Source organism: Carya illinoinensis, chromosome 7, assembly GCF_018687715.1.
Source record: "Carya illinoinensis cultivar Pawnee chromosome 7, C.illinoinensisPawnee_v1, whole genome shotgun sequence".
Lineage (NCBI taxonomy): Eukaryota > Viridiplantae > Streptophyta > Magnoliopsida > Fagales > Juglandaceae > Carya > Carya illinoinensis.
This window is the reverse complement of record NC_056758.1, coordinates 17,339,307-17,356,020: the sequence shown is the minus strand read 5'-3', so window position 1 is coordinate 17,356,020 and position 16,714 is coordinate 17,339,307. Positions and strand designations below refer to the sequence as shown.

Here is a 16,714-nt window from a genome sequence, read left to right as displayed (position 1 = left end):
ACACCATTTGACCATCGGGTAAAGCCACTACCAATGACTTTGGTAAAGGTTCCGTGACCAAATTACACATCCGCGCAAAAGTGGAAGATACAAATAACTGTGAAGCACCCGAATCAAAGTGCAAGCATAAAACTCATACAAATGGACTCTCCCTGAATCAAACACATAACCCATGAAATCCAAAAAATAAAGGAGAAACCAAATACACCAAAAATTAAATCCAACATTAAATTAAATTAAATTAATCCATACCTGTAATTACTCCAGCATCATGGGTCGCTGGTGCCTCATCATCCACATCTCCGAGTGTGACAGCATAAACCTGGGCTTGCACTGCTTGCCTTGGATTTATTATTCCACCGCGTCTACCTTCACGGCTTCCTTGAACTGGTCTTGGACACTCTAGGGCAAAGTGACCCTGCTGGCCACAATTATAACATCGAGCCCCACCAGAAGGGCACTCACCCACATGGGCTTTATTACAAACTCCGCAAACAGGCACACGTCCTCCCATGCGAATACCTGAGGATGCTTGCAGTCGAGTTCCGATCCGCTGAACAAATTTCTGAGGTGAACTCGAGCTGCGTCCTTCACCAGAAAAACTCTGCCTCTTATGACCCAGAGGGGAGCCCATACTCAGATTATTCTCTCGCTCCACAAGGGTGACCACATCCACTAAGTTCTGAAAAGTGGATATCCGGTGGCTGACCACCATACAGCATATATCAGAGCGTAGTCCCTCCTGAAAACGCTCAGCTCACATCTCCTCTGTAGCGATGAGGTGAGGAGCAAACCGCCCAAGTTCTATAAATCTTCGGGCGTACTGTTCCACTGTTGTGCTCCCTTGAACCAAATTTGAGAAATCTCTTGCCTTTTGCTTCCTTACAGATGCGGGAAAGAAGCGGTCGTTAAATTCTTTCTTGAAGCGCTGCCAGGTCACAGCGGCGAAAGATCCCAATTCTGATTCCAGCATCACTCTCTTGGTATCCCACTAATCAGAAGCGGTGCCTTGCAACAGATAGCTGGCGTAGAGTACTTGTTGCGCCTCGGTGCAACCACACACCTCAAAAGTTCTTTCCAAGTCCTTGATCCACTTTCCAGCTTGAAGTGGATCCTCTTCTCCAGTGAAGTGTGGGGTCCTATGCGCCAGAAAATGCTCATAGGTACATCCGGCTTGCACCATGCTACTAGATCCTCTCGGGTAAACCCAAGGACCTTCTGGTTAAGGCCAAAGTCCTCCTTGTTGCGGACAAGGCCCTCCTTGTGGCGGCCAGGGACCCCCTTGTTGTGGCCAAGGTCCTCCTAGTTGTGGCCAAGGCCCTGTCTGATGTGGCCTAAAATTCTGTTGCATAAACTTCGTCATCTGCCGTATTGCTTGGGCTATGGAGTCATCTCTTGATGTATTGTCCCATGGCTCCTGAGTAAATTTCCTTGGTCTCACCATTTTCCTGCCACCACAACTTTTGACCCCCTTTAAGAAAACAAAAACAAATAAAACCAACAATAAACAAAAACAAAAACCAAAGACCAACACCACATAACAAGAAACAAAAAGAAACCGGCTTGCAAAAGCATAACTAAATAAATAAAAACAAGCAAACAAGTTCAAACAAAGAAAACAAATAAAACAAATTAAATAACAACTTTACTTAACATAATTTTTAAAACACAACCTTAAAACATTCTGGTACTACCTATGGGACATGTGGTTTTACCCAGAGCCAAACCGCATTTGATACCACCTGTGATGCCCCCAAATCCCCACGCACGAACACGGAGAAATCGAGACATTCAGATGATGACATCACGGGTCATCACCCTATCGACATGTGCCAAGTGTGTGTATAAGCGACGAATGCGCACGAGAAAATACGCAGCAGATAGCAAAGTCAATAACTAAGTACCAGAATTTTTCTTGTTTAATAAAAAACTGTTAAAAACATACATAAATAAATATTACAAGACATAAACATAATTTTAAACTAAAAACAAAGCATAAACTTTAGCATCCCGGCGGAGCCGCATCCTCGGGCTCAGCCTCCTCCTCATCCTCGATCTCTATACCAAAATCTACAGTACCAAAAATGGTACTGCAGGTAAGTAAACTCCAAACGCCACTAGATAAAAACATATAAAACTCAAACAATATGCGTGAAAGAAAAACCAATGCACATGCGCCATAAAACCATAATTTTTCCATGCACGCCAAAAACCCATTTGGCCCACAAAAACATATCCTTAAAACCAAGTCTCGCCATTATCCCAGATAATGGCCCAAACCACCATTATCCCAGAAAATGGATCAAAAGCCTCGAAAACCAAATATCGCCATTTTCCCAGAAAATGGCCCACATCCGAAAACCATAAAAACAATCCGGTTATGCATGCACCATGATCTCCCCTAGGGATCACCCGCACACCCTGGCTCTATGCCACACTGCAGGTAACGACTACGCATGTGACACCTAAACGAGCGATGCCCAGACTCGCGCCCTGCACGTACCTGGTCAGGCCATCCTCTAGTCCCCGCCACTCTAGGGACCACGGAGTCATCACGACAGCGTTACCGTATCGTGCGATCCGGTCGTCGCCCTGCGACAACCCAGGGGATGTCACTCAGTATTATCAACTCCCGAGTGACCAGAGGAGCTCCACCGAGATATTAACCCATCTCGGCTTGGGCTCGTGAGACACACGCACCCAAAACCATTTACGCCAATAAAATGGGATTTTCTCGATTAAAACAATATGCACATAAACACAATATGCAACTCACGCCTCATGGCTCAAATAATCAAGCAAACACAAACAAGCAAAACCAAGCACTCCGTCCTCAATCCATTCGACCCCCGAACTCTTCGGACTCAGTCTAGAATAAACCAACCAACACCAATTAATTATTGAAAGAGCAAAATATATTTAAATCTAAAAGTAGGGTTTGGAAAATACTTACAGCGCTATATGGTATTTTTAGAAAACACGCGGCGTTGCAAACGGCGGAAGGAAAGCAACGTAACAGTGAAAATTCACTATGGCCGTGGGTTGTAAAATACCCACTTTTGAACGGGGATAAACCAAAGCTCAGGATTGATAGGGAAGGGTCTAAGGATGTATATGAAGCTAGTAGAAGTGGAGTTTGGCCGTGGGTGGGGGCGGAAAAGGCGGTTGAATGCCGGATTTCCCAAAACGGAAACTAGCTCGTGGGAGCTATTCTGGTGACTATTAGAGGCCGGAAATGGGTGGATTAGGACGGCAAAGAGTCGGTGATGAAGTGGTGAAGAGATGGTGGCCGGAGGTGGAGCGACGGCAGCGGATCGGAGCAAAATCCGTGAGGCTTGCTGGGCTTTTTCCGGCCAAACGACAGCTCCATTGGCGGTGAAAATTGGGTGGGTGGTTCACCGGAGGGAGGGGAAGATTTTGGTGGGGGTGGTGTGCCGCACGGTGGCCGGTGGCGGTGGGTCTGGGCTGATGAAGTTTCCGGCGTGGGAGAGGAGAGAGAGAGAGAGAGAGAGACGAACAGGGGGGGTTATGCGCGGGAGAGGGGAGGGAAAAGGAAGAAGAAAAGGAAAAAGAAAAAAGAAAAAAGGAAAAAAAAGAGAAAAAGAGAAAAAGGAAGAAGGGAAAAGAAAAGATGGAGGGAAGAAATGAGGTCCAGTCCTCAGTCCGGAAACTAAAACAGATCCGCCGAAAACGACATTAGAAACCGTAAAATGACTAATTAAATTAAATACCGCATCAAATAAATAAAAACCAATTAAAATACATTAATTTAAAATAAATAAACTAATATATTAATTAAATTAAAAACAACCCTTCAGTGAAAATACACGTAAAAGCGGGTCATCACATCTTTTATTTTAAATTATTGTATTTTAAATTGGTTTTATTTTAATTGATGTGGTGTTTAATTTATTTTAGTCGTTTTATGGTTTTAAAATCGTTTTCGTCCTATCAGTTTTTGGATTCCAGAAGTGAAGATTGGACCTCATTTTCTTTTCTCTTTTTTTTTCCCTTTTTCCTTTTTTCTTTTTCCTTTTCTTCTTTTCTTCTTTCTTTCTTTTCTTCTTCTTCTTTTTCCTTCTCCTCTCCCGTGCGCGAGCTGCTCTTCCTTCTCTCCCGTCGCCGTCCAGCCTCTCCACCCAGACCCACCGCCACTGGCCGACGTGGCCGACACAGCCCCTACCAGTCGACTCCCCTCCGGCCGGTGAACACCCCCACCAAAAATTAGCCCCATCCGAGCCGCCGTTAACTCCCTACAGCCCATCTAAGCCGCACGGCTTTGGGCCATTTTCGGCGCCGTCGCTCCACCTCCTGACACCATCTTTTTACCACTTCATCCCCTACCTCTTGCTGTCCTAACCCACCCATTTCCGACCCCGATCCGTTGCCGGAGCAGCTCCCACGAGCTCAACTCTGATCTGCCCCTTTTTGCACTTCCACCGCCATTTCCACCGCCACCCACGGCCAAAACTTACTTCCATTAACTTTATAAACATCTCTAGACCATTTCCTATCAATTTTGTGTCTTGGTTTGTCCCCGTTTGAAAGTGGGTAATTTACAACCCACGGCCACAGTGTAAAATACACTGTTACGTTGCTTTTTCTCCGTAGTTTGCAACGTCGTGACCCTTCAAAAAATATCTTATAGTGCTGTAAGTATTTTTCAAACTCTATTTTAGATTTAAATATATTTTTGCTCTTATAATAAATTATTTGACTGGTTAGTTGATTCCGGACTAAGTCCGAAGAGTTCGGGGGTTGGATGGATTGAGAGCGGAGTTGCTTGGTTTTGTTGTTTTGTGATTGGTTGGTTAATTGTGCCTTAAGGTGTGCATTACATGGTGCATTCATGTGCATTTTATTTAATTTGAGAAAATTCGATTTTAATCGTGTAAATAGATTTTCAGGTACGTGTGTATCACAACCCCAAGCCGGGATGACGTATTATCTCAGTGGAGCTCCTCTGGTCACTCAGAAGTGAATAATATTGAGTGACATCCCCTAGGTTGTCGCTGAGCGACGACCAGATCGCACGATATAGTAACGCTGTCGTGTCGACTCTATGGTCCCTAAAGTGGCGGGGACTACTAGATGGCCTAGTCCAGGTACGCGCTGGGTGTGAGTACTAGGCATCGCTCATTTAGGTGTCACACCCGTAATCGTTACCTGCGGTGTGGCACAGGAGCCAGAGTGTGCGGATGATCCCTAAGGGAGATCATGGTGCATGTAATAATTGGATCATTGTTTTGGATTTTAGATACGAGCCATTTTCTGAGAAAATTGTGAGGTTATGATTGAGGCTATGTGATCCATTTTCTAGGAAAATGGTAGTTTATTGATTTGGGTCATTATTTAGGATAATGGCAATGAATGGTTTAAAGGATATGTTTTTGGGTCAAAATGGGATTTTGGCGTGCATGGAAAAATGTGGTTTTATGGGTTATGTGCATTTGCATTCTTTCTGCATATTGTTTGAGTTTAATATGTTATTATCTAGTGGCATTTGGATCTTACTTACCTGCGACACCATTTTAGTACCGTAGCTTTTGATGCAGAGATCGAGGAGGAGAAAGAGGCTGAGCCTGAGGAGGCGGCTCTGCTGGAGTTTTGATTTGGAGTTTATGCCTTGTAGTTGGTTTTGAAACATATTTGTAGCTTATAATATTTTATTATGTATGTTTTGAACGGCTTTGTATTAAACAAAGAAAAATTCTGGTACTTAGTTATATGACTTTGTTTATATGCTGCGTGTTTTCTTTTACACACTTGTTGCATGTACACACACTTGGCACTTGGCGATAGGATGGTGACCTGTGTTGTCATCATCCAGACGTCTCGATTTATCCGTATCCGTACGTGGAATTTGGGGGCATCACATTTACTTACCTGCGGCACCATTTTGATACCGTAGATTTTGATGCAGAGGTCGAGGAGGAGGAGGAGGCTGAGCCCGAGGAGGCAGCTCCGCCGGAGTATTGATTCGGAGTTGATGCCTTGTAGTTTGGGTTGAAACGGTATTTGTGACTTGTAATATTTTATTATGTATGTTTTAAACGGGTTTGTATTAAACATAGAAAAATTTTGGTACTTAGTTATAAGATTTTTGTTATTCACTGCGTATTTTTATTTGCACACTTATTGCATGTTCACACACTTGGCACTTGGTGATAGAGTGGTGACCCATATTGTCGTCATCCCGACATCTCAATTTCCACGTGTCCGTACGTGGGATTTGGGGGCATCACACAGACATTCATTAAGTTACATTCGAACGTTTAATTCTCCTACTAACGTAAATAATTTAACGTTCGAACGTTACGTTATCCCACCCAAATTTTCTACAATACATTCAAACATAATAACATTACGTTCAAACGTTTTAGGGTTCCAAAGATTAAGCGGGAAAAATCCCGCCACTTTTTCTAATACGTTCGAACGTATAACATGTACGTTCGAATGTATTGGGGAAAAATATATTATTTTTATATATGATATTATATAATTTCATGTAAACTCAATTTTTATGTATTATATGAAAAAATAATCAATATTAATAGTATATTATATATCATGTATATATATAGTTGAAATATATAATATTATATATATATATTATAGTAGTAGACTATAATAACTATAATGTACAATATAGTCATTTATACTATATATAATAAACTATATTATATATTATATACTATATATAAGTGATTATATATTATAACATATAGACTATAATTTATACTATATAATCTAGTATATATATTAGTACTATTATATATACTAGATTATATAATATAGTATATATATACTGTATATATATATATATATCCTCATTGGCAAATACCGCATGAAGCTCAATAGGCCGAACTCCTTTAGCCAGAATCAGCTACTGCCTTTTTTTACATGTTGCAAATTTTTGTTGCAACAAATGTAGACCCTGTGGCACATAAGACCACATTCGGTCGAGCTCGCGCATAGTTCCTAATTCGCTTGGCATGTGGAGAGCCCATTGACTTGCCACTCGTTATATTTGAGCGGATCCATTACGTAAAACAAATGCAAATGCAAATGAATTTATGGAAAACACCAAGAACTTATCAGAGTGATGAAGGAAAAAACTGAAATGAATTGCTTTTGTATATTCATATATGTGTTTCTGTACAAGAGGGTCTGCTCTTTATAGACTTACATATGTGTCACTAGCTTACAAAATTCTGCAATGTGTACATCCTACCACTACCCTACACACACTGCTTTTACAAAAATGAAAGTTGAATACAAACAAAAAGGACATGGTCTGGACATGGCCTGCACATAGGATAGAAACTTTATTCCTCAGAATTCCTTTTCCATTTCCTTACACGATTGTTTTTCCTTTCTTTGCTAACCTACCATCCAATGGTAATGCAGGTGATGATGACTGCGTTTCTTGGTTCTCCAACTCAGCAGCTCCATTGATCTTCAACAGCCCCCCGCAAGATAGAGAGTAGATATCTGCTACTCCCATCTTGGACATGCATGAATAAAAGTTTTGTGAGTCCAAAGCCTTGGTTAGTATGTCTACCACTTGTGATTTGCTGGACACATGTTCTGTAATGATACTCCTTTCTAGTATTTTGTCTCGAATTAGGTGGCAGTCAATCTCTATATGCTTGGTCCTTTCATGGAAGATAGGATTGGTGGCTATATACAGAGCTGATTTGTTATCACAGTATAGAAAGGCTGCTTGAGAATGTTCAACATGTAAGTCCTCAAATAAGTACTTCAGCCATGTCAATTCACAGCACACATTGGCCATGGCCCTAGACTCGGCCTCTGATGAAGACCTGGAAACAACCTGCTGTTTCTTGGACTTCCAAGACACTAATGATTCACCAATTAACACACAATAGCCTGTCACAGACCTCCTGCTATCAGGGCAAGTTCCCCAGTCCGAATCACTATATCTATGTAGCTGTAATTTTGAATTTCTTCGATAGAATAACCCTTGACCTAGTGCCCTCTTGATGTACCTTAAGATTTTTTGTGCTGCATGTAGATGTGGGACACGAGGGCTCTCTATAAATTGGCTTAATAACTGGACTGCATATGAAAGATCAGGCCTAGTTATTGTCAAGTATAGTAATCAACCAACTAACCTTCTGTACATTGTTGGTTTTGGAAGTAGCTCCCCTTCCTCCTTGCTTAAATTGATGTTTTGATCCATAGGGATCCTAGCAGGTGTAGATCCAATGGTTCCTGAATCACTTAGAATATCCAAAGCATATTTTCTCTGGCATATGTGAATCCCATCATCAGTCCTGGCCACCTCAATTGCTAGGAAGTATTTCAACTTTTCTAGGTCTTTGATTCTAAACTTTTCATGAAGGGAAGTCTTGGGGTAGTTGATACTCTCAATGCAATCACCAGCTACTGTAATATCATCCACATATACCAAGATGGTTGTGAATGAATCCTTAGTCCTTTTGATGAACAAGCTGTAATCAGCTTTAGATTGAGTGAATCCTTGCTCAGAAATGAAGTTTGAGAGCTTGGAGTACCATTGTCGTGGTGCTTGTTTTAGTCCATATAGACTTTTGTTCAATTTGCACACTTTCTTGCTATCTACATCACAATACCCAGGAGGAAGTTCCATATAGACTTCTTCATCTAATTCACCATGCAAAAATCATTGTTTACATCGAATTGGAAAAGCCCCCATCCCTTTATTGCTACTATAGCTAGCAGTGTTCTGACAGTGACAAGTTTGGCCATAGGTGAGAAAGTTTCATGGTAGTCTAGTCCTCCTTGTTGGGTATATCCCTTTGCTACCAACCTTGCCTTATATCTCTCTACACTCCCATTAGCTTTATACTTAACTTTATATACCCATTTGCATCCAATTGCTTCCTTATCAAGTGGTAAATTAACTAAGTCCCGAGTGTCATTGAGTTCAAGAGCTTCTATTTCAGGTTCCATAGTTGTGCACCATTCAAGTGAATTTTTGGCTTCTTGATAAGTTTTGGGTTCTGTTTGAGAGGTAATGGAAACAACAAAAGCTCTATGTAAATTAGAAAGCTTTTCATATGAAATACTATCACTAAGAGGGTAAGCATTACCTGATGGACTCTTGCCTTTCTATTTGTTCAACATTTGAGATGGGTGAAGAAAAGAGACTTGCTGACATATGAAATCCCGCAAGTGGGTAGGTGTTCTTCGATTCCTTGTTGACCTCCTAGGCAAATGAGTGATTGGTGTTATATTTGATGGATGGTGATGAGTGGGAAGGTCTTGAGGGATAGTTTCTGACTCGGTTTGAGGGAAAGTGTCAGAAACTTCCTGTTCAAAGATGGTATTTTGAGAATTTGCTTCTGCTTCTTGAGAAATATTTGGAGGAGTTGTGACAGATTCTGTAAGGATGGTAGGGATTTTAGTGAAGCTGATATTACTTTGGTTTGATTGCTCATGAGTTTTTGTGAGGATCCCATTTTTGTAAGGGAAAACATTTTCATAGAAAATCACATTTCTAGAAATGAATGTTTTCTTGGTTTCAAGATCAAGCAAAGTGTATGCCTTAACTCCAAAAGGGTACCCTAGGAGCACACACCTTTGTGCTCTAGGGTCGAATTTATGTCTTCCATTGACAATGGTGGTGGCAAAGGCCAAGTAACCAAAAACTTTAAGATGTGTGTAATTTGGGGCTTTGTTAAAAAGGATTTGATATGGACTTTTATTACTCAGTACAGGTGAAGGTATCCTGTTTATCAAATACACAGCAGTCAAAATACAATGATTCCAATATCTTAAGGGGATTCCACTTTGAAACCTTAATGCCCTTGCTGTGTTTAAAATATGTTGGTGTTTTCTTTCCACTACAGCATTTTGTTGAGGTGTCTCAACACAGCTCCTTTGATGTATGATGCCCTTTTTGAGATAAAATTCCTTCATGTTAAACTCTCCCCCATTGTCACTTCAAATAATTTTAATTTTGGTCTCAAACTGAGTTTCTATCATAGCACAGAAACTCTGAAGGGTTGTGGTGGCATCAGATTTTAGTTTTAACATGTAGGTCCAAGTACATCTACAATAGTCAAGAAATATTTTGATCCATCACTGCCAATCTCATTGCAAGGGCCCCAAATGTCACAATGTAATAGTTCAAAACATTTTTCTGTTTTGTGTATGCTTAGAGGAAATGGTAGTTTGTGCAATTTGGCTAGAGGACATATGGAGCAAGGTTTTTCATTAGAAATTTTGGAAAAATGAACTTCACCATCTATATTAGAAACTGAGAAAGAAGAATGTCCTAGTCTATAGTGCCAAACATCAAAGTTTTGGTCATTGCTGGTGATTGAAGCAGAAATAGAAAAAGAAGAGAGTGGACTCATTTTTCTCAAAGAATCTAACAAGGCTGAGGGAGAGACCTCCCCTTGCAGCATGTGGTACAATCCGTGCCTCAATTCACCCATGCCAATTGTCTTCCAAACTGAAAGGTCTTGTATGTAGCATAAATGAGAGAAGAAAATTAAACAACAGTGAAGGGTTTGAGTTAATTTTCTGCCAGAAATTAAGTTGAAAGTAAAGTTAGGGACACAAAGAACATCCTGAAGGGTTAGGTAATTTGTAACTTTTACTGATCTTATGTGAGTAGCAGCAGCAGCATGACCATTAGGTAGAGCAACAGAAAAAGAAGTTTGTGATTAGATTGATGAGAATAGTGAAGGAGAACAGATCATATGGTCTGTTGCTCCTGTATCAATGATCCAAGGCACATTCAATTTATTTGAATGCTTGGAGTTAAAAATAGATAAACATAATGAGGGTGTACCAGAAATTTGATGAACATTTTAATCAGAAGATGAAGATGCCAAAATGCTTTGGACATTGTTGGCTGAGGGACTTGCTGCTAGTTTGAGCAAAGCCAGAAGTTGTGAATATTGTTCTTGGCTTAAGGACACTTGAGACTTGTCATTTTCCAAATCATGTGCAGAAGTTGAAGATGCAGTGACTTGATTTGCTGAAGATCTATTCCTTCCATCAAACTTGTGAGTTGGTGGATATCCATGCAATTTAAAACACTTATCTGCAGTATGACTTGGGATTTGACAATGAGAGCAAACTAGTTTGTTTGGGTTAGCCTTAAAGCATCTTTCTAGAGAGTGTCCTGTAATTTTGCAAAAAGAGCAATAGTATCGATCCCTTTTTTGCGCAGAAAAGTTTGGTTTACCACCTTCCTTGTAGTTGCCTCGAGTAAATAGTGCATAGAGTCATGAACAGATCCCTCAGTGAATATTTCCCTTCTTTTTTCTTCTTGTTGTATTATGGAATAAACCTCATTCAGACTAGGAAAGGGTTTGATTAAGAGAATTTGTGCTTTGATTCCCTTATAGGAATCATTCAAACCCATTAGGAATTTCATAACTCAATCCCTTTGTTGGTTTTGTACAACAATTTTCAAGCCTCCACAGCTGCAACTTGGAATTGTCTCATAGTTCAAAAGCTCATCAATTAAAGTTTTGAGTTTGGAGAAATAAACACTTACAACATCTTGGTTTTGCATCAGCATAGTTACAGCTTGTTTGATCTCAAAGATTCGAGGTGCATTTTGTTGTGCAAAACGTTGCTCTAACTCAAGCCAAAGTTCATGTACTGTTTTTGCATATGTTGTGCTACATTTGATATCAAGAGCCATGGTATTTTGCATCCAAGTGATTACAACATCATTGCAGCGCAGCCAATGTTCCATGAGAAGGTCATTTGGGTCAGTTGGCTCACATAGGCTTCCATCAATGAAGCCAAGCTTATTTTTTATTCTCAATGCTCTCTTCACTGATCGAGCCCATGAGTAATAGTTACTAGCATCCAAGCTATGAGTAACAAGCATGGAGCCAGTCCCATCATTTGTGCCAATGTAGTATGGACTACTTGGATGAGCAGGGTCTTTGGTTGGATTTGAGTTTTGGTTTTGTTTGTGGCTTTATGAGCTGTGTTCCTCCATAACCTGGCTCTGATACCATAAAACAAATGCAAATGCAAATGAATTTATGGAAAACACCAAGAACTTATCAGAGTGATGAAGGAAAAAACTGAAATGAATTGCTTTTGTATATTCATAAATGTGTTTCTGTACAAGATGGTCTACTCTTTATAGACTTACATATGTGTCACTAGCTTACAAAATTCTACAATGTGTACATCCTACCACTACCCTGCACACACTACTTTTACAGAAATGAAAGTTGAATACAAACAAAAAGGACATGGTCTGGACATGGCCTGCACATAGGACAGAAACTTTATTCCTCAAAATTCCTTTCCCATTTCCTTACACGATTGTTTTTCCTTTCTTTGCTGACCTGCCATCCAATGGTAATGCAGGTGATGATGACTGTGTTTCTTGGTTCTCCAACTCAGCAGCTCCATTGATCTTCAACATTATGAGGCCAACATCTTTACAGCGGACAATCTCCCGTACGGAATCATCATTAGCCGCTTATTACTAGTTCGGGGAGTGCCACTCCAGAAGGAGGAGATGATGCTAAACCAAAGGAGCTCCATTGACATGACAACACCCCATCGAAGCATTGGATAGGGGAAAGGCTCAGCTCGACGTCAGTCTGGTTCTATATCAGATCTTGTTCCTCCAACCGAGTCTGGGGCTGGTGTTGCTCGCCCGTTTGAGAGTAGTAGTTAGTAGCCGGCGGTTGCATCTGCGGGGGATGTGCGACCTGCTTGGATTGATACAGTGATGACAAATATGAAGACGCATATAAATCGACAGATCGATAGATAGATTGTGCATATAAATCAAGCTGTCGCACATCTTGCACATCATGTAGATGTGGTAAATAATAAGGTTGAGACATTGACTAGGGAGTTTCAATCATTTGTAAACCAGCAGTTCTGAATGTCATTTGTAAAAATTAATCATATTTTATTTTTTATTTTTGACATATGTAATGGACAATATTATTTAATGTATGTATTGTAGCTTAATTTCTATTCTCAATTTTCTTTAATATTAGCTTATGCAACCTTAATATTAAACAAATATATATTATGGTTAATATGTGCAAATTAACATATAACGTTCGAACTTTACAACTTTAATGTTCAAACTTTGGCACTAAGAATTTTTACGTTCGCACGTAAGTAGACATAATGTTTGAACGTTGGCACTAAAAATTTTTACATTCATACGTAAATAGACATAACGTTTGAACATTAAGGTGATGTGCGAACAAAATAACTGAACCGTTTGAACGTTAAAAAATTATTGCCCAACATTTAGTGATAGTTCCCACAAACCGTCATAGAAAATGCATTTTAGTGACGATTTGGAGACCGTCACTATTTCTAATCCGTCACTAAAAGGCATATTTGTTGTAGTAAGTAAACCTATACAAATAGTTGAGAGATAGCACAGACCATTTGATTCTTCTCTGTGAGGGGCGCTATGGGGTGACATTTTCAGCTGAGTAGGGCTAGCATGGAGTATGTCATAGAGTGACCAATCTCCTTTCCAATTGAAAAGGCCTACATGGTATCCCACAAGTTACAGCCATTTGAAAAACTTCCCATATGCCTAATGTGGTGCATTTGAAGGTACACTCACCAGATAAAATTAAGACAAGCTTGGGAATTGAAATGAGATGAAAATTTTGTGAACAGTATTAAAATAATTTATAAATAGTAGTGAGATAATTTGAGTTAATGTTTTATGAAGTTTTAAAAAAGGAGAGAAGAAGTTGAATAAAAAATATTATAAAATTAAAATATTGTTAGAATATATTTTTTTAATATTATTTTTGTTTCAAGATTTGAAAAAGTTGATTTTTTTTTTTTTTTAAGTTTAAAAAAGTTGTAATGATTAGTTTGCAAAAGTTGTAATGATTAGTTTGAAAGTATTTGTATTTGAGTGATATTTGGAAATGAGATTAGATGAGATAAGATAATATGATAATTTTGGGATGATTTTTTTTTTTTTTTTATTAAACAATCCCCTAGTGTTTTTTACGACACTATACTTTTATAGGGAATTGCTATAGACTTCAGTTCAATTGTGCAACTGCTATAGATTTCAACAGACCTAATTTTCACTATTTTATTGCATCCATTTTTAGATCAACTAGGTGCTTTCTCTTGTGTCCTTGGACTTATTCGGAAAAAAAAAAAAAAAAGTACTTGGATTTAGCCTATTTTCGATAGAGGAATGTTAAATGCAGATTTAGAATGTGTAAATCTCATACAAACCCTTTGAAGAAAAATAAGATCCATCATAAGACTATAAATCATTTACCTTTTCAATATTAGTAATTTGTTAATTATTTCAAAGGTAATTTGTTACAATAAGTAAACACTGTGACCATTTTTGTTCAATTTTTATTTTCATTTTTTCTATGTTCGCTTTTTCCCATCCCAAGCAAATTTGTGTCCCTCGCATTCCCCATCCCCAACAAGCAACCAGTGTCATTCGTAGGGCCAACCCCAATAAATAGACAATGTCACCACTACTGTTCTCGTCCCTAAGAACACCAGCAGCCCACTTCCCCACACTCTATATAGAAAAACCTGACACCCATCCATCACTACAAGTTCCCTTAACATCTTCCCCAAAACCATAGAGACAAAAATTTCAAACTTTCCAAATGGGTTTTCCTTGAACACTCATTGTTTCCCTGTGCCAAAAGTGCAGCTGACTACACAAACTTGGTCTTCAAGGGCTATGCAGAGAAAAAAATTCAAGGACCCAACTCGGATTTATGCACAAAACCTCAAGACCCTTTTGTCTTTTATAACAAACCCATAAGAGTTGAAAGGAAAAATTCTCACTTTAAGGGTAAGCACCTCTGAGAAGAAGATGATAGAAGGAAATAGAATATTATTGTATTTTTTGGATCGATTTCGATGCAAAAATGGCTCAATACATATAGTTGTTAGGTTCCAAACTAAATTATCCAAGTAATAGGTCAAGCTAACAAGCAACAGTAAATAACATTCTTCAAACCAAACTTAATGCTACAGGCCTAAGCCCACTAACTAATACAACTCAAAGTCCAACAAGCCCAAGGGCATTATAATCTGAACAAGTTCAACCACTTCGATGAACTTCCCCAAACACTTCTTCACATCACACCATATGAATTAATTATGTGGTAAACCTTCCCCCTTCAGAGCATCTTACAAAGCTCAACCCATGTCATTTCATCAACTTCCTATCCCTGCCACAGACAGAGCTCAACCCATGCTCGATTCTGGGCCTTCAACATACAACAACAACCTAATATCTCTTTAGGTTCTGGCTTCAAAACTCCCATGGTATCCACCAGGGGTAGGGCCAAGATATTAAGGCGATGGTGCCTATCCTTTGTAATATCTTGAAGGGCACGAAATACCAAGGTGCTAGCTTGATGTTCCAGGGGTGGGCCATCGAGATATGCCGATAAGGTTGAAGCTGAAAGTACACCCAATTTTCATGTGCTCTTGTGCTCTATGCAAGTTGTGTCGCAAGATATATAGGATCTAATCTTTAGTTCAAAGGCTAGCTTTCATAGCCTCCAATTGGGCAATTCCCGGCAAATAGCTAAGGGGACGCATTAGAGGGTATCCCTATAGAGCTTCAAAGGGAGTAAGTTTGGTTTAAAGGTGTTGGTAGAGTTGTACTACCATTCAGCTTAGGGTAGGTACCCAATAAGACCATTCCTTGGGGTCACCATTAACATCAATGGAGAGTATGGAAAAACAACAGCCCAAACTCTTCAATACCGCAGTTTTTAGCAGCATCAACCAACCATCAAAAGAAGCAAAAGAACATTTGATTTATACAATGAGTCCATGCAACAGGCACTCTTTATATTTATGACATAATTGAGGAATACAGATAACATCTTGAGCTATAAAGAGCTTAATCCATCACAAACTTCAAGACATATATTCAGGGGTATGCACAAGTTTCGCATATGCTATAAACAGTCATTTCTTGAACAAGCCTTGTGCTTACTTAACTCCTCTCACCTTAAATGTTAAAGTAAACCCCTCAGATAGACAAGAAACCTACTCAAAGAAGCACCATCTTTTGGTTTGGATGGCAATCCTAGCGAAGTTGTAAGCCCGAAACCCTAGCCACCTATAGGGTTGGCTCAAAGGAAAGGGCTTTGGTTTTGGGGGTATGCTCCCCTCAAGTCTACGCTTGGATGCAGGGAATTTCTAGGGGCACATCCCACTGGTGAGAAGTCGATAATTTACCTCATTCGCAGGAAGTGGAGGTGTTACACAGGCCCGGGATTTAATTGGGTAAAAGACACAATGCATTTGCACGGTCTCCAGGATTCCACGTCATCAAAGAAACAATCTGCTGCTCCTATAAATATCAGCTAAAAACACTTCCACAATAAAGTTAGTATTAATGACCATTACTTCCGCTCAACCACATGCTTCCAAACCTAAAACACTGAATATCATAGTCTTCAACGCTCCCAGATTCATTGTTTTATCTACTAGAAAACTTAGGACATGGAATTTATGATGCAAATATGAAGAAAAGGAATATTATTCAGTCACAAATTATGTTGGCAACTTAACTGAAAGTGTAAGCACCTATTTTAGATTGCAAATAGAGACTTCAAAAAACCCTAAAACAAAAGAGATCCCAAACAATTAAGATAGAGCACAAGAACTGGACTGAGTTTAACTTTATCCGGATGCCATTAGTCCTTAAGTTGCAAAAGTTGAATGA

The 16,714-nt window shown here is 39.5% G+C and overlaps 1 protein-coding gene across 1 annotated transcript; it reads right to left on the bottom strand.

Moving 5' to 3' along the window:
• Positions 1–11,401: 11,401 nt before the first annotated feature.
• Positions 11,402–12,415, bottom strand: LOC122316212. Its single transcript, XM_043132747.1, has 2 exons — positions 12,336–12,415; positions 11,402–11,846 (listed from the first exon to the last, which is right to left on the bottom strand). Exons 1-2 carry the CDS (start codon positions 12,413–12,415, stop codon positions 11,402–11,404), a joined length of 525 nt encoding a protein of 174 aa, XP_042988681.1.
• Positions 12,416–16,714: the final 4,299 nt, after the last annotated feature.